The 21,088-nt window shown below is 54.5% G+C and overlaps 1 protein-coding gene across 19 annotated transcripts in view; it reads left to right on the top strand.

Moving 5' to 3' along the window:
* Nucleotides 1-21,088, top strand: part of LOC105484794 (RAN binding protein 3) — a 63,341-nt gene that overhangs the window by 41,893 nt on the left and 360 nt on the right. For 14 of the 19 annotated variants that reach the window (XM_011746780.2, XM_011746833.3, XM_011746809.2 and 11 more), the window contains 11 exons: nucleotides 3,909-3,974; nucleotides 4,840-4,932; nucleotides 5,824-5,951; nucleotides 10,161-10,280; nucleotides 12,473-12,576; nucleotides 13,294-13,372; nucleotides 14,251-14,353; nucleotides 14,897-15,006; nucleotides 16,848-16,968; nucleotides 20,125-20,267; nucleotides 20,789-20,975. In XM_011746780.2, the coding sequence (XP_011745082.1) occupies nucleotides 3,909-3,974; nucleotides 4,840-4,932; nucleotides 5,824-5,951; nucleotides 10,161-10,280; nucleotides 12,473-12,576; nucleotides 13,294-13,372; nucleotides 14,251-14,353; nucleotides 14,897-15,006; nucleotides 16,848-16,968; nucleotides 20,125-20,267; nucleotides 20,789-20,975 (1,254 nt within the window). The remainder of the gene's footprint in view (nucleotides 1-3,908; nucleotides 3,975-4,839; nucleotides 4,933-5,823; nucleotides 5,952-10,160; nucleotides 10,281-12,472; nucleotides 12,577-13,293; nucleotides 13,373-14,250; nucleotides 14,354-14,896; nucleotides 15,007-16,847; nucleotides 16,969-20,124; nucleotides 20,268-20,788; nucleotides 20,976-21,088) is intronic. The other 5 variants (XM_011746817.2, XM_011746875.2, XM_011746772.3 and 2 more) reach the window with 1 other exon arrangement.

The raw sequence follows: 21,088 nt of genomic DNA, 5'->3' as shown, positions 1-21,088 counted from the left end.
TGCTCACTCCCAGTGATGTTTTCAAAGTGATGTTTCCTGCTGACAACTGCCCCATGGGATTCTCTTCCTTTTTTTTTTTTTTTTTTTTTTTTTTTCCTTTTTGAGACAGAGTCTCGCTCTGTTGCCCAGGCTGGAGGGCAGTAGCACAATCTCGGCTCACTGCACCCTCTGCCTCCCAAGTTCGAGCGATTCTCGTGACCCACCCTCTCAAGTAGCTGGGAATGCCACCAGCCGTGGGATTCTGTGGGCACCATCCCTGCTGCGTTGATTAGTGGCGTTCCCTGGAAGGAGGAGCTTGCCTTCTCCCCACGTGTGTGTTGATTGATTGTGTCAACATGGACAGATGAGCTTCTGTTGGCATCAGTGGGTGACCGTCTGTAGTTACTGGTTTTTATTTAATGTTCAGATTGTCCCAGATTCGGCCAGTGGAAGCCCTGTCAGGCAGGTCCCCATTGTTGTTTTGAGCACTTACCTTACTTTGTCGCAACAGGAGTCTCCCAGCTCAGCTTCTTTTCTCATCCCAGTCCTGGAATTTGCATTTCTCAGAGGCACGCTGGTTCTTCACGGAGCATGGTCTTTAGAAACCGAGGTCTGAGTGCTTGGTGCAGCACTGCGATCTCACTGCCTCAGGTGTAGCCCTGCTTCTGGCCCTCTGCAGACAGAGCTGGGGACACATCTTTGTCCACATGATCTGTCACTCTGTCTACCTGCCGGCATGTGGAGATGACGCCAGGGGTACGTGGGTGCCTCCCTTGGTATATTCTGCCCCTCTTCTGGCACTAAGAAACTGGCACCCTCTGTCCTCCGCGCATCGGGCATCACCCCCTGCCCACCCCATGGCTGAGCCTCCTCCCCACTCTGCACCAGCGCCATCCATGCACAGACCATGCACACTCCAGCCAGGCCGCCTTCTCAGCATCTGATGGACACAGTCTCATTCCCATCCCTTCCCTGGTTAAATTGGGACTCCCTGGGGGGTAAGCATGGCTTCCCGCAGACATCACTTGGGGCTCTCTGAGGCAGGCGAAAAGCACCCTCAGACAGGGAGCCTGCTGGCTTCCCAGGAGGGCAAAGGCTGCCAGCGGGAGGGGTCCTCTTCCTCTCTGGAGTGATACACGTCCCTCAGAGACTGGTGCAGCATCCTCTAGGGCCCTCACCCCTTGGGTATGTGGCGGGCATCAGGTTCTGGCCATGATTCAGCAACTTGTGTTGTGAACTGTGTTGCGGAAGAAAGTTTCCGGAAGGAGAAGAGACCACCCTTGTTTTCATGGAGCAGGGCCTGTGACAGGGACCTCCAGAGTTTGGCTGCTCCTGGAGCGCACCTTGTCTGCCTGCAGCTCTGGAGAGGGCCAGCCTCTGGGCCCAGCACTAGTGGCAGGTCGGCAAGGATTATCCAAGCCTCCCACTTTGCCTGGCAGCTTGGGCCAGCTCCCAGGCTCCCCTCAGTGTTAGCGCCAGCTCTGCACAGAGCAGAGTGTGGAAGGGAGTGGAGTCAGTCTGTGGCCAAAACATCAGCATCCAGAGCCAGCTTGAAGAGCTTGCTAAAAATTATCTAAATTGTGAATTTGACCTTTTAACAATGTATCTAAATTGCCAGCCTTCTCCTGCATAGCTCCGTGCTTTGGAAATGTAATTGAGTGTTTCCTTCGGAAAAGGAACATCTGGTGGCTCACCCCCGCATCCTGCAGGATCTGGCTTTCCTGAGTTTTTTTTTTTATGACCACGTATTACGGGAGAGGCACCAGGTCTGCTAACACAGACTGCCAGAAGCCCCTGGGGCTGAACTCCTTCATACAGCTGAACTCCTTCATACAACTATCTTTTTTTTTTTTTTTTTTTTTTTTGAGACGGAGTCTCGCTCTGTCTCCCAGGCTGGAGTGCAGTGGCCGGATCTCAGCTCACTGCAAGCTCCGCCTCCCGGGTTCACGCCATTCTCCTGCCTCAGCCTCCGGAGTAGCTGGGACTACAGGCGCCCGCCACCTCGCCCGGCTAGTTTTTTGTGTTTTTTTAGTAGAGACGGGGTTTCACCGTGTTCGCCAGGATGGTCTCGATCTCCCGACCTCGTGATCCGCCCGTCTCGGCCTCCCAAAGTGCTGGGATTACAGGCTTGAGCCACCGCGCCCGGCCTCCTTCATACAACTATTATAGTAAGAAGGTCGCCGCGATCCTCTCGCTGCCCAGGCACAGCGGCGCCTCCGGGCCACGGCGGGAGAGGCGTCTTCCTTGGCCTGCTAAATCTTGATTTGATTTTGGGTCTGAAAATATGGGCTGACAAGGCGTTTTGGGTTTTGTCGTCATCGTTTTAGTGTACAATTGAGTGATTTTAGTACATCCACAGAGTTGTGCGACCATCGTGATTAATTTTAGAACATTTCCATCCCAAAAAGAAACCTCATCCCCGTTAGTCACAGCGGGCCCCCAGCTCCCTCCCTGAGCCCTGGTAACAGCTCAGCGCCTTTCTGCCTAGTTGGACATTTCACAGAATTAGAATCAGATAGCATATGACTTTTGGGGGTGTCTTTCCATTGATTTACACCTTTAATTTCTTCCAACAATGTTTTTGTTTTGTTTGAGACAAGGTCTTGCTCTGTCACCCAGGCTGGAGTGCAGTGGTACAATCATAGCTCACTGCAGGCTCAAGTGATCTTCCCACCTCAGCCTCCTGAGTAGCTGGGACTACAGGCATGTACCACCATGCCTAGCTAAGTTTTTAATTTTTTGTAGAGTTAGGGTCTTGCTATGTTGCCCAGGCTGATCTCAAACTGTTGGGCTCATGCAGTCCTCCTGCCTCAGCCTCCCAAAGCTCTGGGATTACAGGCGTGAGCCACTGCAGCCAGCCCCAACATTGTTTTATAGTTTTTTTTTGTGAAATGTATTCCCAAGTGTTTTCTTTCTTTTGGTGTTATTGTAAATGGAATTATTTTCTTACTTTTGCTTTTGGGTCATTCACGGCTAGCGTTAGAAGCACAATTGATTTGTGTATATTGATCTTGTGTCCTGTAGCTTGACGGGGGGTGAAGCTTAGCATGAACGCAGGGCCACCTCCAGGAGCCATAATACCACAGTCTCTGTGCCTTGCCCAGGAACAGGCTTGCCTGCCTGAGTCACAGGCCTCTTATGACAATCCTTCCTGGTGTGGATCAGATTAGACCACCATCTCTACTCCCTGTATGGGCACAGTTGCCAAGACACACAGATGAAGGGGTCCATGTGGACAGGTGGCTGGGCGAGGCTGGGCTCTCGCACCATCCCGGGAGCCCCTGAGCATTTGCCTTTCCCTCTAGCTTTGTGACCTTGTCAGCGCAAACTCCAGCCTGGGGGGAGCTGGCCCCCTCCACGTGGCCAGGAGTGCTCCCTCACTGAGACAGGAAGCTCGGCAGGCACATCTGGAAAGGAGAGGCAGGCGCACTGTCTGCCACCTTTGACCTTTTCACCATAAAAACCTGTCTCCCTTCCCAGACATCTGTAGTGGTGCCAAGGTTCTTCCTGGCCACAGATGCTTGCTCTGACGGACAAACCTTCTAGGAAAGGGAAGCAGGGCCTGGGCGCCTGTGTTCTGTGGCTCCCTGACATTCTCCAGGGCCAGGTGCAGGGCCGCTGAGCAGCTCAGCTCCTGAGCCCGCAGCAGGTCTCAGGCTGCTGGGAAGGCAGCTGATGCCCTGCCTGTCCCCGTGGTCAGCAGCTGGCCCAAGAGCTGTCGTTCCTCCTGCCCTTGCCTCTCCCTCCTCCAGGTGCCTTCCAGGCCTGCTGATCGGACGGGACTTCTATTGTAATTTGGAAATGTTCTCCCTGGTTCTCCAGGCCCGAGGTCACTGAGGCCAAGACCATAGTCCTGTCCTGCCCTTGCCCCCCAGGCCCAGCCCCCACCCAGGCAGGCCTGCTGTTGATCTTTTGTCTTGTGCTTTTAGAGGAAAGGAGCAGTGGCTTCCGGTTGAAGCCGCCGACGCTGATCCACGGCCAAGCCCCCAGCGCAGGTAGGTCACCCACCTCCCTGGGGCGGGGGGTGGCTTTCTGACGTTTTTCAGACCTCTGCTTGGCCAGACCAGGATACCACAGGCTCAGCTTGATTTCTAGAAAGTTCACTTGTAACCTGACCCATGAGCCCTGGAAAGTTCCTTTAAAGAGAGGCTGTCCAGCAGGGAGGTTGGGACCCCTGATTGTGAGCCTTGTGTGCTCAGAAAAGTGGGCGGTGGTTGCACGGGAGCATGCTAGGCTTGGGGTGCATCGGGCAGGCTCTGCGCCCAGCAGTAGCGCACTTGGTTCAGCCTGTCCTGCGTGTTCTGGCCCCCACATACCACAGTGTTCACCCCAGTTAGCAGGGTGGCTGTATTCCAGCGGCGCGCTGCTGGGGAGCCGGCTGCTAGTGAGGCTGCCAGGGATGCTGCACAGGGCAGGGCACGTACAGGGGTCCTTGCCCTGTCTGCCTTTGGCAGAGGGACTTCTTCAGCATGGCTGTTTTGAAAAACAGGTGCAAAACGTGCCTGTACCTGACCCCACATCGAGTCCTCAGCCTCCGGGTAGCTGCCTGTGAATTCACTGCTCTCCCCTTAGTCTCCACCTGACTGTTGAGTCCAGCTCACAGAGAACAGCTGTCCCTCAACGCCCCACCACGCTACCATGCTAACTGGATTAATTCACAGATATCAGTTACTGGGAATTTCACTTAATCATATATAAAAATGCCAGATCTGTCCAGTTGTTAAAAAAAGACCTCAAGTTTTTTAAAAAGTGCTTCCCTGCAAAGTCTAGCCCACAAGGGGCGTGGAATGGGTTGTCTCTGAAGCGCCTGGGGGCAGGCAGGGGTCCACGGGCGCTGGGAAGGCCACCTTCTGTTCCCAGGTCTGCCAAGCCAGAAGCCCAAGGAGCAGCAGCGGAGCGTGCTTCGCCCGGCAGTGTTACAGGCTCCGCAGCCAAAGGCACTGTCCCAGACTGGTAAGAAACGGCAGCCCTGGCGCCCAGGCCCAGACGGCAGGGTAGAGCGTTCCTGAAGTCGCACCCGGGACAGGAGTGTTGTGACAGAGGTGACTGCTGAATGCACCAGAAATACAGAGAGATCAGGGAAGATGATCCTTTAAATCACCCCCAACCCCAAGCCTCCCGAGCCCTAGCAACGGAGGAGTGAGAGGCGGTTCCACAGCTTCCTCACAGCTCTCGGCCGAGTGTGACTGTGTGGGTGAAACCTGCTTTGTTCATTCACAGTCTTCATAAAAGCAGGCCGGCTCCTGGGAATGAGATTTATCCCTGTGTGTTTACAGACAGAATTGCAGCCTCAGTTTTCACAGGTTATCTTTAAAAACTTTCATTTTTTTTTTAATTTTATATTTTATATATATATATAGATGGGGTCTTGCTCTGTCACCCAGACTGGAGTGCATTGGTGCAGTCATAGCTCACTGCAGCCTCGAACTCCTGGGCTCAAGCGATCCTCCCACCTCAGCCACCCAAGTAGCTGGGACCACAAGTGTGCACCACCGCACCCAGCTAATTTGTTTTATTTTATTTTAGAAACGGGGGCTTGCTCTGTTGCCCAGGCTGGTCTCAAACTCCTGGTCCCAAGCAGTCTTCTCGCTTCAGCCTCCCAAAGCACTGGGACCACAGGCATGAGCCACTGTGCTCGGCAGGTTTCTCTTGTTTTTTTTTTTAATCCGAGAATTTTGACTCTTTGTAGAGATACCAGGTCCTTCCTTAAAAAGGAGACATGTGCTATGGGCTTTACCATGGGAGGGGCCCTAGACTAGACGTGGCCCAGCCCCTCAGCTACGTGAGTTGGGGTGGGAGGGCTGCCAAGCACCTGTGATTCCCCACTCTCCTTCCCTCCCACAGTCCCCAGCAGTGGCACCAACGGGGTCAGCCTCCCAGCAGACTGCACGGGGGCAGTGCCAGCAGCATCCCCTGACACTGTTGCACGGAGAAGTCCTTCTGAAGCTGCCGATGAGGTGTGTGCACTTGAGGTCAGTGGGTCCTGGGGCAGGGAAGTGCTGCGTGCTGGACCCCTGGGGAGCGGGAGGGCAGCTTCCCAGCACGCTGTGGAGTCCACGTGCTGTCGCCTGTTCCGAGCAGTTTCCACGTAGGCCTGTTGTAAGGCTCTCTGGATTTGCTCGGTAGGCTCTGTGAATAACAGTAGCTGACAAACCAAATAACTAGATTCCCAAGGTGGTCTTGCTGAGTCAGTCTGAAGAAGTATCTCCCAAGCAAGTTCTGCTGGAAGGGCCTGTTGCCCAAGGCTGACCGCCACGTGTCTCAAGGGAGTGATCCTTGAGGGAGGACCTGAACCACTGCACTCCGGGGAGTCACTAGGGCCTGAGGAACGGCTGTCGCTGTTGGGTGTCTTGCAACGTTTAACGTGAGGAATGTCTCCCCTCTCTTCGTCCACACCCACGCCATCCTCAGAGACTCCCATCTGTGTGGTTCCAGTTGAAAAATTTGCCTTGGGAGTCATCTCAGAAATAGTTCGTTTAGGCCGGGCACAGTAGCTCACACCTGCAATCTCGGCACTTTGGGAAGCCAAGGCAGGTGAATTGCTTGAGGCCAGGAGTTCAAAACCACACTGGGCAACATAGCAAGACTTTGTCTCTACAAAAAATACGCAGATTAGCCAAGCATGGTAGCATGTACTAGTCCCAGCTACTCAGGATGCTGAGGCTGGATGATTGCTTGAACCTGGGAAGGGGAGGCTGCAGTGAGCCGAGGTCGCGCCACTGCATTCCAGCCTGGGCAACAGAGCCAGACCCTGCCTTAAAAAAAAAAAAGAAATAGTTCCGTTTAAGCGGGATATGGATTGGATTATATGGGCCAAAAGTGGTGTTTCACAGCCACCGTGAAATAAGGGACGTTGATGAAGAGCCTCCTTTGAAGTTGGCAGAGATGGGTTTAAAGTCAGAGTTGGGGTAACACCACGTGATATCTTCCGTGTAAAAGCCAGATTGGATCTTTGCGTTTATTTTCCGCTCTGTGTCCATGGCCTGCGGTTTTATACCTCCCATCACCAGTAGATGCTCTGGCTCAAAGGGTGAAAATAGCTCTCCACAATTAAATTTTAAAACATCCTCACGCCCTTTTTCAAACGAGTTTGCTGAATTGGAAATAGGGATCACTTCCATTGCATACTGCGGCTTGGAAGCTTTGACTGCTGAGGTCTGAGCAGATCAGATGTATGGTTCTGAGTTGGAGAAGGACTTAGAAGTGACCCAGCCCATCCCACCCTCTCCCAATGTGTCTGATTGTCCCTGACGGTGAGCGCACAGGCTGACCTGGCCACACCCACTACCGAGAGCTTGCCCCTCGCTGGAAAGGCCTTGCTCTGTCCCGTCCCAGGGGACATAGTCCCTCTTCCTGCCGGTTTGAGCCCCTCCTCAACAGTGTACGCAGCTTGTTCCCAAATCGTTGAGCTCAGAAGTTGTGATGTGCCATCTTCCCTCCAGCAGACTGGCCAGCCCCAGTAGCTAATGTTGATCCTTGGACCCCATGGTCCACTGGCTGCCATTCCCAGCTCCTGCATCTGGCTCCAAAGCCACTGCTCCGTGTGGGTCCAGGATGGAGCCACACCCACACTGCCCTCTGACCACACCCAGTGCTGTTGAGATTTGCCAGGCTCGCCATGTGTATCTTTCTCTGGCCCTGCAGCAGGAGCCCGAGCTTTTCCACGCCACCCACGAACATGACACACACTGCTCATCAGGAACGTGAGCTAAGTGAAGCATCTCCTCTAAGGAGGGCTTAGATGTTGGGGTGACCCATGGGGGAACTTCTGGTACTGTCTTTGGGAAAGTGGGGAAGAGGCTTCCCCTCCCGCCACACACACACAGAGTCTAAGACTGGTTACAGGCCTCGGGATTCACTCATCAGTTTAAGCGAATCCTCTAAGCAGGCCCCGCCAGGTCATAGACATACGCTGTGGTCAGAAACATTTTGCTGTTTGCCTGCCCCCTCTCAGGTGACTCTGTGGGTTCCGCCCACCCAGGATTAGCAGCAGTCAGTGTGAGCAGGGGGCACACAGCACACAAAGCCAAGAGCCAGGGAGTGTTTCTGCCGGAAGTGCGTCCCCCCACCGTCTGCAGGCAGCCCCAGTGGGCCTGGGGATTAGCCCATCCTCTGAGGACTTCCAGGTCGCCAAACACGGTGTGTGTTTAATTTTTAAAAGCCACGTTCACTCTTGCACAGGCACAAGGATGCAGCATGAAGTCAGCAATAGCAGAATTTCTAGGGAGCACAGTAGAGAAACATTTAAACTCTTCACTTTCTTCACAGTTGGACCAGAAAGTGCCCTCAGTGCTGTGATTCGCTGATTCTGGGCCTGGCACTGTAACTCCAGGCTTCCCTGCCCGCTGGACACACTGAGGCAGTCAGAAGCTGCCTGCAGCCTTTCTCAGCTCCGAGTTCATGGTTGTCAGGGCCCTTCACAACATCTCCCAGGAAAACGCTCCCTGCCTCATGTTCGTGTCCACTGTACACATTCCCAGAGACCTACCAAAAGCCTTTTAAAATTTCTTTTCAAATTCTACACCTTTTTTATCATGTAGTGTAAGAAAGACATATACAAATTACTAGCAACTCCATATTCCATTATCTCAAGATAAATGCATTTGGTCTTAGGATATTTAGTTACAAAAGTCATGCCTGCATGTTGAAAATATTTACACAAAATGGAAATCCTAGAAAGTAACAAGTGGAAGCCACCCTCCAGCTGAGAGGTCCCCCGGTAACCTCCGTCAGTGGTTTGAATTCTCTCCCGGCTTATTTCCTGAGCATTCCTCCACCCACGCACACACACACCTCCCACACGTACCACATGCACACACACCACACACGCACACCACACGCACACACACCACACACGCACACACACCACATACACAGCCACACACACCACATACACATAACACACGCACACATACCACACGCACACACACACATACCACACACACACCACATACACATACCACACACACCACATACACAAAACACACACACGCCACACATACACACCACACACATACCCCTACACACACCACACACACACCACACATACCACACACCACATACACAACCACACACCACATACATACCACACACACACCACACATACACGCGCACACACCACACACACACAACCACACACACACCACATACACATAACACACGCACACGTAACACACACCACATACACATACCACACACACACCACATACACACCACACACCACATACACATATCACACACACATACACACCACACATACACACACCACACACACACCACACATACCACATGCACGCACACCACAAACCACACACACACCACATACATACCACGCACACACCACATACACATAACACACGCACACATAACACACACCACATACACATACCACACACACACCACACACCACATACACACATCACACACACCACATACACACCACACACCACATACACATATCACACACACCACATACACACCACATACACATACCACACACACACACCACACACCACATACACATATCACACACACCACATACACACCACACACCACATACACCACATACACATAACACACACATACACACCACACGTACACACACCACACACACCCACACACACACACACCACACATACTCCACACACAGCACACACACCACACACACACACACACACACACACACGGCACCGGGTTTGCTTTAACACAAATGGAATCGCACTTCTGTGTCCCACAAGCTGCTCTCTTCTGTGATCCATGTATTTATTGTGGGCATGTCAGAGGTCTACCTCCCTCTTGGTGGTAACAGCTGTGCTGTACTTTTTTTCCCCGTATTTTCTAGCGTAAATTATTTTGTTCCTCAGCTAATGATGAGCATCTAGGTTATTTCCTGTCCTCTGCCGGCACTAAGGCTTCTGCAGGGCACAGGTGTTTCTTTTTTGTTGTTTGGAGATAGCTTCTTGCTCTGTCACACAGGCTGGAGTGCAGTGGTGTGATCTTAGCTCACTGCAACTCCCAGGCTCAAGCAGTCCTCCTGTCTCAGCCTCCCGAGTAGCTGGGACTGCAGGCACGTGAAGAGGAGACGCGTGGAGTGCATGATCTGGTGTGGAATTGCTGGGCATCCGTCTGGGCCAAGTGGGGCACTGGTTTTGATTACTCTGTTTTGTTTTTGTTTTTGATAGGAGAAAGAGCCCCAGAAAAATGAGTCCAGCAACGCCTCTGAAGAGGAAGCCTGCGAGAAAAAAGGCCCCGCCACACAGCAAGCCTTTGTATTCGGGCAGAACTTGAGGGACAGAGTTAAGGTATGTGAGCTGTTGAACCAGCTCATTGACTTTTTATGCCTTCCCCAGGTTCAACAGCAGGCAAGTCAGTAGATTTTCCATTTAACAGGGGAGGGGAAACGTGGGACAAAGAAGGTGTTAGTGAGGCAGCCCCGTGGCTCCCGGCATAGTCAGCTGCTGGCGTGCGTGTGCTGGGCCCTGGCAGTTCCCCACCAGCGGCCCAGGCTTTGGAGCCCTCACCTGCAGTGGCTTCTCAAGTCAGAGTCCCTGGTACTCATGGTAGCAGGGGACAGGGGAGGTGACTGAACCTGCGGCCTCAGGCTTTCATAGCAGAAAAGAAAGACAGCATGGTCCAGTGCTCTCAGCTCTGCCCAGAGATTTCTGTTCCCGTATTTCAGGGCTTCTCCATTTCAACACTAGCAGCATTATGGCTGGACTATTCCTGGTTTCTGAGGAGTCACCCTGGACACTGCAGGGTGCTGAGCAGCATCACTGGCCTCCACCCACCCAATGCTCCTGACATCTGACAACCACAAATGTCCCCAGACGTGGCCAGTATTCCCTGTGGGGTAGAATCGCCCCCATTAAGAACTGTCACCTTTTTTTTTTTAAGTGGGGCAGGGTGGGGTGACGACACAGTCTTCTCTCCTGAAAAGGAGCAAAGCATCTGCCACCTCTTGGCTGCCCTCCAGGCATGTGGTCCTAGTTTGGAGACTGTGGGGTGGGGAGGGGCTGGCAGTGGTTGGGAACAGTGGCCCTGGACCATGCACTGGGACTCTAGGAAGACCAGGGTCAGCCAGCAGCACCTTTCTCAGCCACAGACGTGGAATGTGCTGCAGCATCTCTAGAAACTCCACTGGCCAGAAGTTTCTTTCAGAGCCCAAGAGGCGGCATCGGTGGCTATGTCTAGAGACATTTGTGGTTGTCACAACTGGGAGGTACTTCTGGAGGCCAGGGATGCCACTCCACCCGTCGCAGTGCCCAGGATAGCCACACCACAGGGAATGATCTGGGCCCAATGGCAATATGTCAGTAGTGTCGACGGGGAGGGCCCTCGAAATAGAAACCTCTCTAGCATGCAGAAAGGACCGGCTCACATTTTCTGCTTTCCTTTCTGTTACTCACCGTCCAACAGAAGCCCAAGTCGAGAAGCATGGAAAGTTGATGTTGCTGTCGCCATGGCTTTAGACAAAATAATGAGTCCCTCAGGGGCTGCTCCCTCCAAGGAGGAAAGGAGGGCAAGAGGCGGGGAAGGGCTTGGCCCGTGGAGCTCAGGCCCTGTGGAGTCTCTGCCTTGAGTCTGGGGAAACGGCTGCTTTGAATTTGGTGGGGTCGGCTTCTTGCAAAAGTCAGAGGCTTGCGTGCACTTCGCAGTCTCAGTCAAATCCCAGCCTCTCCTTCCAGGGCAAACGTGAGCCATGGATTCTTTTTTTTTCTTTGGACACAGAGCCTTGCTGTGCCATCCAGGCTGGAGTGCAGTGGCATGACCTCTGCTCACTGCAACCTCCACCTCCGGGGTTCAGGTGATTCTTCTGCCTCAGCCTCCCAAATATCTTGGATTACAGACACCCACTGCCACACCTAGCTAATTTTTTGTATTTTTAGTAGAGGTGGGGTTTCTGCATGTTGGCCAGGCTGGTCTCGAATTACTGACCTCAAGTGATTCCCCCCCAGCCTCAGCCTCCCAAAGTGCTGGGATTACAGGCATGAGCCACTGCGCCCAGCCAGAGCTGTGGTTTCTTAACCCTCTGAGCCTCTGCTTCCTTGTTGGTCCCTAACATCCCCCTCTCAGGCTTCATGAGGATTAAAGGAGATCGTGCATTTGACAGACTCAGCATAGCAACTGGTAGTAAAGAGGCCCTCAAGAAATGCTGTTTCTATCATGTTCATAGTAAAGCCCCCAAAACACCAACTTTGTAACATTGTGTTCTCCGTACAAAGCGTTGACCGAGAGGCCAGCTTAGGTGTGGTTTTATAACGAGATGGAAAAGGCTCCTTGAAGCCTCATGAGCTCTCTTTCCGTCTTAACTGTTAAAGCAAAAGGTGGTGGAGTTGATTACAGCCCTGCCCCCCAGCACGTGCACGTGCACACCCAGCCGGGTGCAGGAGAGGGCTCATGACTCCCGGCAGCTCCGTGCAGCTCAGGGGCTCTGCAGACACCACCCCAGCCCCCACCCCACCCCCGATTACTGAGCGCTTTGTCTCATTCCCAGCTGATCAATGAGAGCGTGGACGAAGCTGACATGGAGAATGCTGGACACCCCAGCGCAGACACGCCAACCGCAACGAACTATTTCCTCCAGTATATCAGTTCCAGGTGTGTGTCTTGGGCCCAGCGGCCAGCCTAGCATGGGGATGCAGGTGGCCGCAAGGGCTTCTGCCACAGAGGGATCTGTGGTCCCCGTGCCTGACTCAGACCCACAATCCAGGTTGCTCTTGGGCCTGTCTGTCATTCCCCACTCTGGGCACAACCGTGGGTGGGCCAGGATTGTAGGCCTTGTTCTGTGATTCACTGGACGCCTGAGACAGGACCAGAGTTCTGTGGGCTTGTCCAGGGGCCCATGGAGGATACAGCCCAGCCCTTAGAGTGTGCCCTCTGTCTTGCGGACCTCATGCCCAGAGCAGAACAGAGCAGGCTAGAGGCGACTCCTTATCCTGGGTTTGGGCACCTGGGGCAAAGACCTCAGCATGCCCTTGATTGACGTGGCTGGGGGTGATGCTACCCACGGCCCAGCTGCCCCTCCAGGTATCTCAGAAGAAAGCGTGTCCCGCCTGGGAGATGGGCAGGCGGAGCAGCTGGAAGGTGGCTTCCCTCATGCTGTGGGTCCCTCCGTCAGAGCGAGCTAAGGGCTCGTGTTTCCAACGGCACAGGGAGGCATGTGGCTTCCTGCCCCTGACACGCCACCCTGTGCACAGTAGGGGAGACCCCTCCACTGTGCCCTCTGCGCCAGTGTGTGCTCCGTGGGTGCCCACACATTTGCCTAGCCACATTCCCACGTGACACCCCCACACTCACTGCACATCTTCTCTTCAGTTTAGAGAACTCAACCAATAGTGCCGACGCCTCCAGCAACAAATTTGTATTTGGCCAGAACATGAGCGAGCGAGTTTTGGTGAGTGGCCGTGTTGGGAATGTTCTTGGGGACCAGAGGTGCTCGGCACCAGCCCCAGATCGAGGGGACATGGAGAGCGGGGCTGCTGTGTTGTCCTTTGTGAGATGGGGATGGCTTCAGTAACAAGTGAGAGAGGAAAGACCCTGCTCAGACTTGGAGTGAAAACTGGCCGGGGCCACTGGCCGCCCAGGAGCTGGCATTCGCTCTTCCCAGCTCCTCCCTGCTGACCAGGGCCAGCTTCATCCCAAGATGGGCTTCCCCAGAGGCTGCAGGGCCCTGCTGGCAGTCAGAGTCCACGGTTCCTCCCCACCAGGCCAACTGACAAAAGTCGTGTGGGACAGGGCTGCCGGCCTCCCTGCTCCTGTGAGCATAACCGCGGCCAAGGCTTTGAGTGCAAGAAAGGCCCGTCTCCGTTCCCAGGAGCCCAGCCAGCCTGGGAGAGGGTTCTAGAATGGCTTGCCTACCTCTTTACATGTGTTCCTTTTCCTTCCTGATTCCACCCAGCTCCACTGTGACTGCGTGAGGGCCTGTCCTGAGCTGCCTGGTCACTCTAGCTGTCTTGAGTTATGCTGCATTAAGGACTCTGCAGCTTCTCTTCCTTTATGGCCACGCTGCCTTTTTTCTATTTCAATGAAATAGTCAAAGTCTTGCCTCACCCAAATGGAGTGTCCAGTGTGGTCCGAGGGGACTGTCGACTGGCGGCACTCACCCCCTGCTGATGCCTGAGGGTCCACGTGGGGAGCTCCCAGGCAGTTCAGGGTGTCACCAGGAGCGGGCAGGAGTGCTGGGGGCAGCATGGTGTTGGGGGCCAGGCAGAGAGGTGCTCAGAGCTGCAGCTGAAGGACCACACAAGCTCCCTCTTCCTTGTATGCCTGCAGAGCCCCCCAAAATTAAACGAGGTCAGTTCAGATGCCAACAGGGAAAATGCAGCTGTCGAGTCAGGGTCTGAGTCCTCGTCCCAGGAGGCCACCCCTGAGAAAGGTATGTTACCGTCTCACCGCTGCATGGGGCTCATGGTAGGTCATCTTGGGGGATGATGAGGGGATGCTGGGTCCATTCACACCCCCAGCCGGGAGGGATAAGGGGCCCAACTCCCGCAGCAGTAACGACCACACGTCAACCAGCTACTAAGCCAGGGCCGTGACCTCCAGGGTCCTGCCTTGCAGTGAGCAGAGACAGGGGTTTATGATAAGACTGTTACTCGAGGGGCTGTGTCGCCTTGTGGCTGTGGGGAGGGTGGGGAGGCGCAGACAGCAGGCGTGGAGGAGTCCCTCACTGTCCCCCTGTCCTCTGCTCAGCAGGAACAGGAGAGTCTAGGGCCACACTTGGCCCCCAGATGGTCTCCCTGCAGCTTCCAAGACCATGTGCCCTGGCTGTGTCTAGGGACCACTTGGGTTGCCAGGTCGGGCCTGCCAGGGGCAGCTGGCGTCCTTGAGACCAGAACCGACCCTCTCATCTCCTGTGAGCTGCATGCTCTCCCCTCGCCAAATAATTAGTCAGTCTTTTTGGCCAATAACTTTTCAGAGTCCCTGGCCGAGTCGGCAGCCGCCTACACCAAGGCAACAGCGCGGAAGTGTTTGTTGGAAAAAGTGGAAGTCATCACCGGGGAGGAGGCGGAGAGCAATGTGTTACAGGTGAGGGGCCGGCCCCTCTTCGATGGCCCTGGGTCTTCCCTGCACCAAGGGCTGGGCACACATCCTCTGAGCACACAGGCCTACCCCTGAGATGACAGAGGGGCCACTGGCCCTACGCTCTGGGACTTTGTTGGTGGCGCTTGTAGAGAGCTTAGGCTCTCTCTGCAAGGGGTTTCTTGCATGTCTTTGGTTTCAGAGGAGGATGATCTGTTTGAGACACTCTTTTGTTTTAAATTTTTTTGAGACAGGGTCTTACTCTGTCATCCAGGCTGGAGTGCAGTGGCACGATCTTGGCTCACTGCAACCTCTGCTTCCTGGGTTCAAGGGATTCTCGTGCCTCAGTCTCCTGAGTAGCTGGGATTACAGGGGTGCACCACCACACCCGGCTAATTTTGGTATTTTAGTAGAGATGGGTTTCACCCTGTTGGCCAGGCTGGTCTTGAACTCCTGACCTCATGTGATCCGCCCGCCTTGGCCTCCCAAAGTGCTGGATTACAGGCGTGAGCTCCCGCACCCAGCCTGAAACATTCTTGATGGTTCAGGGAATGACAAAGACTGTCATAACAAACATCTCTTGTAACCCAGAGCTAACTGTATTTGTCACCTGACATCCTGTGGTGTCTTCGTAGGGAAAAAAATCAGGTGCAGCCAGAGCTTCCATCCCACTGTCCCCTGTTGGCATCCCCCATCCCCTTCTCCTGAGGCCATACCACCCAGGTTGGGCAGCATCCATCTGCTTCCTCTCCTGTGGCACATAAGCATGTGTCTGTGTCTGTAAACCAGGTGGCGTATTGTGGGGTTTTTAAGAACACTGCTTTTTTTTCCCCACTTACATTTTGTAATCTGTTCATGTTGAAAGAGATTGACTTAGCGGGTATGTGGAAAGCCATGTAGGGGTGTCTGTCTCGTATTTTTCTTTGTTTATATATACACAACCGCTGTATTGAAATAGAGTACACATGCTATATAATCCACCCTTTTAAAGCATACAATTCCATGGTTTCTAGTATATTCACAGAGTCAGACAACTTTCACCACAATCTAATGTACATTTTTGCCCCCAAAAAGAACACTGTCCCATTCCCCCAGAAAGAGCATTGTCCGTTCACAGTCACTCCTCCTCCCTCCCCAGCCCCTGGCAGCCACAAATCCACTTCCTGTCTCTGTTTTTTTGCCTATCCTTGACATTTCATATAAATGGCGTCAGTGCACTATGTGGCCTTTCGTGTCTGGCTTCTCTCACTGAGCCAGGGGTTCATCCACCTTGTGGCAGGGGTTGGAGCCTGATTCTTCCTTAAGACTGAGTGAGATGCACTGTGGGGACAGGCCACATGTGTCCGTCCATTGCTCCTTGAGGCTGGGCTACGGCGAATGTGCGTGTTCATGTGCGATCTGTGTGTGAACACGAACAGATGTTCCATTTCTCTTGGGTACATACCGAGGAATGGAATTGCCCGAGCATGTGGTAATTCCTTGTTGAGCACTTTGAGGAGCCGCCAGACTCTCTTTCACAGCAGTGGCACCGTGCGGCCTTCCCACCGGCAGTGTGTGAGGGTTCCAGCTTCCCCCCGTGGGTACAGCCATCCTAGAGTGCGCAGAGAGGTTTCTCACTGTTGTTTTGCTTTTCATTTCCTTAGTGATTCTTTTAATTTCCGATATCCCTTTTAGAACGTAAAGCCTGTTCTAGCTTGAGGGCAGGACAAAAACACTGACCAAGGTGGCCCCCAGGCCATCACTGGCCAGCCCTGGCAGTCCACACAGGCTAAAGGGCGACTCTCAGGGTGTGGGTGCAGCAGGACACCAGCTGGGGTCCCTGCTCACCGGCGGCTACTGTGTTCCAGATGCAGTGCAAGCTGTTTGTCTTCGACAAGACCTCACAGTCCTGGGTGGAGAGAGGCCGGGGGCTGCTCAGACTCAATGACATGGCATCCACGGACGACGGCACGCTACAGTCCCGACTAGGTGAGCTGCAGAGGGCTGGGCTGTGGCCACAGGAGGACTGGGGACTGTGCAATTCCAAAGGGAACGAAGCTGGGGAGATCCTGACCCTACCCTTGTGAGAGTCAAGGCACAGAGTCGGTCCCCCATGAGAGCTGCCCCCCAAACCCACTCCCTGCTCACAGCCCTCAACACCACCCTCGCACACTGGCTCCAGCTGCCAGCTTGTCCGTGACTCTCTTAGTGTCAAAATGGACAAAAGTCTATGGAAGTTTTTAAACTGATTTTCTGACAGTGAAAGTGGCAGGTTTATGATAGAAAGGAAAACAAAATCAAACATCAAGTCTAATCTCTTGATAAAGAGAAATTTTGGCCGGGCACGGTGGCTCACACCTGTAATCCCAGCACTTTGGGAGGCCGAGGTGGGCAGATCACCTGCGGTCAGGAGTTCAAGACCAGCCTGGCCAACATGGCGAAACCCTGTCTCTACTAAAAATACAAAAATTAGGCGGGCGTGGTGATAGATGTCTGTAATCCCAGCTACTCGGGCAGGCTGAGGCAGGAGAATTGCTTGAACCTGAGAGGCAGAGGTTGCAGTGAGCCAAGATTGAGCCACTGCACTCTAGCCTGAGCGACAGACCGAGACTCTATCTCAAAAAAAATATACTGTTTTTGAAAAACTTTTATGTTAATATTCTACTGACAGTTAATAGACTTTTCCCTATTGGACGTTTAGCTTGGAGTACCTGCATACACACACCCACTTAGGGAAATCAGCCCGTGTGTGCACATTTGAAATGTGGGCATGTCCTTTTTTTCCTTCTTTTTTTTTTTTTGTTTTTTTTTTGAGGCGGAGTCTCGCTCTGTCGCCCAGGCTGGAGTGCAGTGGCGCGATCTCGGCTCACTGCAAGCTCCGCCTCCCGGGTTCCCGCCATTCTCCCGCCTCAGCCTCCTGAGTAGCTGGGACTACAGGCGCCGCCACCACGCCCGGCTACTTTTTTTGTATTTTTAGTGGAGACGGGGTTTCATTGTGTTAGCCAGGATGGTCTCGATCTCCAGACCTCGTGATCCGCCCGTCTCGGCCTCCCAAAGTGCTAGGATTACAGGCTTGAGCCACTGCGCCCTGCCCTTTTTTTCCTTCTAAAAGTGATTTCACTCCATCACCCAGGCTGGAGTGCAGTGGCGTGATCGTCGCCTCAAATTCCTGGGCTCAAGTGATCCTCTCACCTCAGCCTCCTGAGTAGCTGGGACTACAGACGCACACCACCACGTCTGGCTGATTTTTTATTTTTGTCTTTGTAGAGATGGGGTCTCCCTGTGTTGCCCAGCCTGGTCTTGAGCTCCTGGCCTCAAACAGTCCTCCCACCTCAGCCTCCCAAAGCGCTGGAATTACAGGCGTGAGCCACTGCGCCGGGACCATCTTTTTGTTTTATCTTCCTGAGTCAAAGCGTCTTCTGGCCTTTTCATAAATACGGGTTTCAGGCCCAGCAGTAACTCAGATGGCCTCCTTGAAGGGTAGTGTTCATGTACTTCGATCAGAAACACTGCCCTGGTAAGAACAGACGGGTGTCCCTGCAGGCTGGGACTGCTCTTTTGTTCCCCATGGATGTCTTTTTTTTTTTTTGAGACGGAGTTTCACTCTTGTTGCCCAGGCTGGAGTGCAGTGGCGCAATCTCAGCTCACTGCAACCTCCGCCTCCCAGGTTCAAGTGATTCTCCTGCCTCAGCCTCCCGAGCAGCTGGGATTATAGGCGCCCACCACCAAGCCTGGCTAATTGTTTTATACTTTGAGTAGAGACAGGGTTTCTTTTTTTTTTTTTTTTTTTTTTTGAGACGGAGTCTCGCTCTGCCGCCCAGGCTGGAGTGCAGTGGCGTGATCTCGGCTCACTGCAAGCTCCACCTCCCGGGCTCACGCCATTCTCCTGCCTCAGCCTCCCGAGCAGCTGGGACCACAGGCACCCGCCACTGCGCCCGGCTAATTTTTTTTTTTTGTATTTTTAGTAGAGACGGGGTTTCACCGTGGTCTCGATCTCCTGACCTTGTGATCCGCCCGCCTCGGCCTCCCAAAGTGCTGGGATTACAGGCGTGAGCCACCGCGCCCGGCCGAGACAGGGTTTCTCCACATCGGTCAGGCTTGTCTCAAAACCTCTGACCTCAGGTGATCCACCCACCTTGGCCTCCCAGATTACAGGCATAAGCCACCGTGCCCGGCCTTATGGACATCTTGTGTTTTTCCTTTTGTCTCGTGGAAATGTTCAAATGTCAGTGGAAGGAGAGGGCATAGAGCACTGAGCCCCCAGGTCCTCCCCTTTGCCTGGGTCATCAGCCTGTCGCCCCGAGGCAGCAGTGCCCTCCCCACCCTCAGGGAGAGCAGAGTCACCCCTGTCTTTCTCGCACTCAGCCTCTGAGGTGGGCACCTGGGCTCAGGGAGATCTGTTTGCTGAGCCGGGGCAGGGGGACAAGTTTCCGACCCTCTCCAGGCCTGCTCCAGTGGGGAGAGACGGCCGGCAGGAAGACAGGGGCTTGGCAGAGTCCGTGGGGTGGGCCCAGGCCTGGTGCGGGGCTGTTCCATCCTCTAGAGAGTCAGGGCCCTCCCATTTCCCTCCGTAATCTGCTGCCCTCAGTCCTCTTGTCCCCTCTCCATGGAAGCGCTAAGCTGTGGTCCTACCCTGCCTTCTCCTAAGGAATCCGGAGGCAGGGCTGGCCCACTCGGGGGAGGCCAGTCAGGAGGGCGTGGACTCCCACGGAGGCCGATGTCTCACAACACAGGAAGCGCACACACCTTGAGTGTCAGTCCCTGCCTCCCGCAGCCCACCCTGTGCTCGTCTCATCCCCCCTTCTCCACGGGAACTGCCATCCTGGTGCCCCCCTGTGTGGACCAAACACAACCTCCCACAAACTGCATGTGGCCTCTGGCCACTAATCTGCAGCACCAGCCTGTGCAGCCACCCACAGTTGTGGCCTTCAGTGGTCCGGCTAGGGGAGAAGGAGCCCCGCCCCAGGAGCAGGTGTGCCAGGGCTGGCCTCAGGAGAAGTCTTGCTCTGTGGGTAGGTCCTGGGAGGATCATGGGCTTTTGTGCGGTGATGTTGCTTTCCCTCTGGACTGTGTTGGCTCTCAGAGCTGCCTGTTTGGGAGGTGGCTGGGGTGGGGGCCAGGGCTGAGTGGCCTTGCTGGTTGCAGTGATGCGGACCCAAGGGAGCCTGCGACTGATCCTCAACACCAAGCTCTGGGCCCAGATGCAGATCGACAAGGCCAGCGAGAAGAGCATCCGCATCACAGCCATGGACACCGAGGACCAGGGCGTGAAGGTTTTCCTGATCTCGGTGAGCCAGCCACGCGGGTGCATCTGGGGCCCCTCATCCCGCCGGCCATGTGGGGGTTCCTGGGCACACAGATAAGCAGGACGGTGGGGAGGGGAGCAGGGAGGGGCCTCAGGTGCTGCCTGGGACACCAGAAGCACTATGGGACCTGCCAGTCCCAGCCTTCAGGAATAGAGATCATGGTCCTCGTCCTCTTCTCACCCCAGAGAAGCCGCTGGGGTTTGGCTGAGGGGTTGTGATGTGTTCAACGCTAAAAGCCCTGTGGGGTGGTCACCTCTGTCCTGTGTCATGGTGTCACAGTCGAGTCCACCAACCCTGACCTCTGGGATACTCCCAGCCACCTGGGAGTGGTGGCATCCTTTCAGGGAGAGGCCGGCAGGCCCAGGGCCTGGGGCCGGTGGCCTCCCCACAAGGCCTTGTGGCAGTGTCACCTCTGAACCTTGGGACTTGGCACTTGTGTTCTGCAGAAGACAGGAGAGGGTAGGACTGGGGTCCGGGGGTCTCATACCCTCCTCCCGTCCCAGGCCAGCTCCAAGGACACGGGTCAGCTGTACGCAGCCCTGCACCACCGCATCCTGGCCCTGCGCAGCCGTGTGGAGCAGGAGCAGGAGGCCAAGATGCCCGTGCCTGAACCTGGGGCAGCCCCGTCCAATGAGGAGGATGACAGCGACGATGACGATGTCCTGGCTCCTTCAGGGGCCACTGCAGCTGGTGAGTCTGGTGGTCCCTACCCTGGGGGGATAAAAGGAGCTGCCCACCATCCTTGATCCAGTGCTGATCTCCTGGCAGGGGTGGCCAGACCTGGGAAGTGCGGGCTCCATCCT

This window comes from Macaca nemestrina, chromosome 20 (genome assembly GCF_043159975.1).
Source record: "Macaca nemestrina isolate mMacNem1 chromosome 20, mMacNem.hap1, whole genome shotgun sequence".
NCBI classification, from domain to species: Eukaryota; Metazoa; Chordata; class Mammalia; order Primates; family Cercopithecidae; genus Macaca; species Macaca nemestrina.
This window is presented reverse-complemented; position numbering and strand designations above follow the sequence as displayed.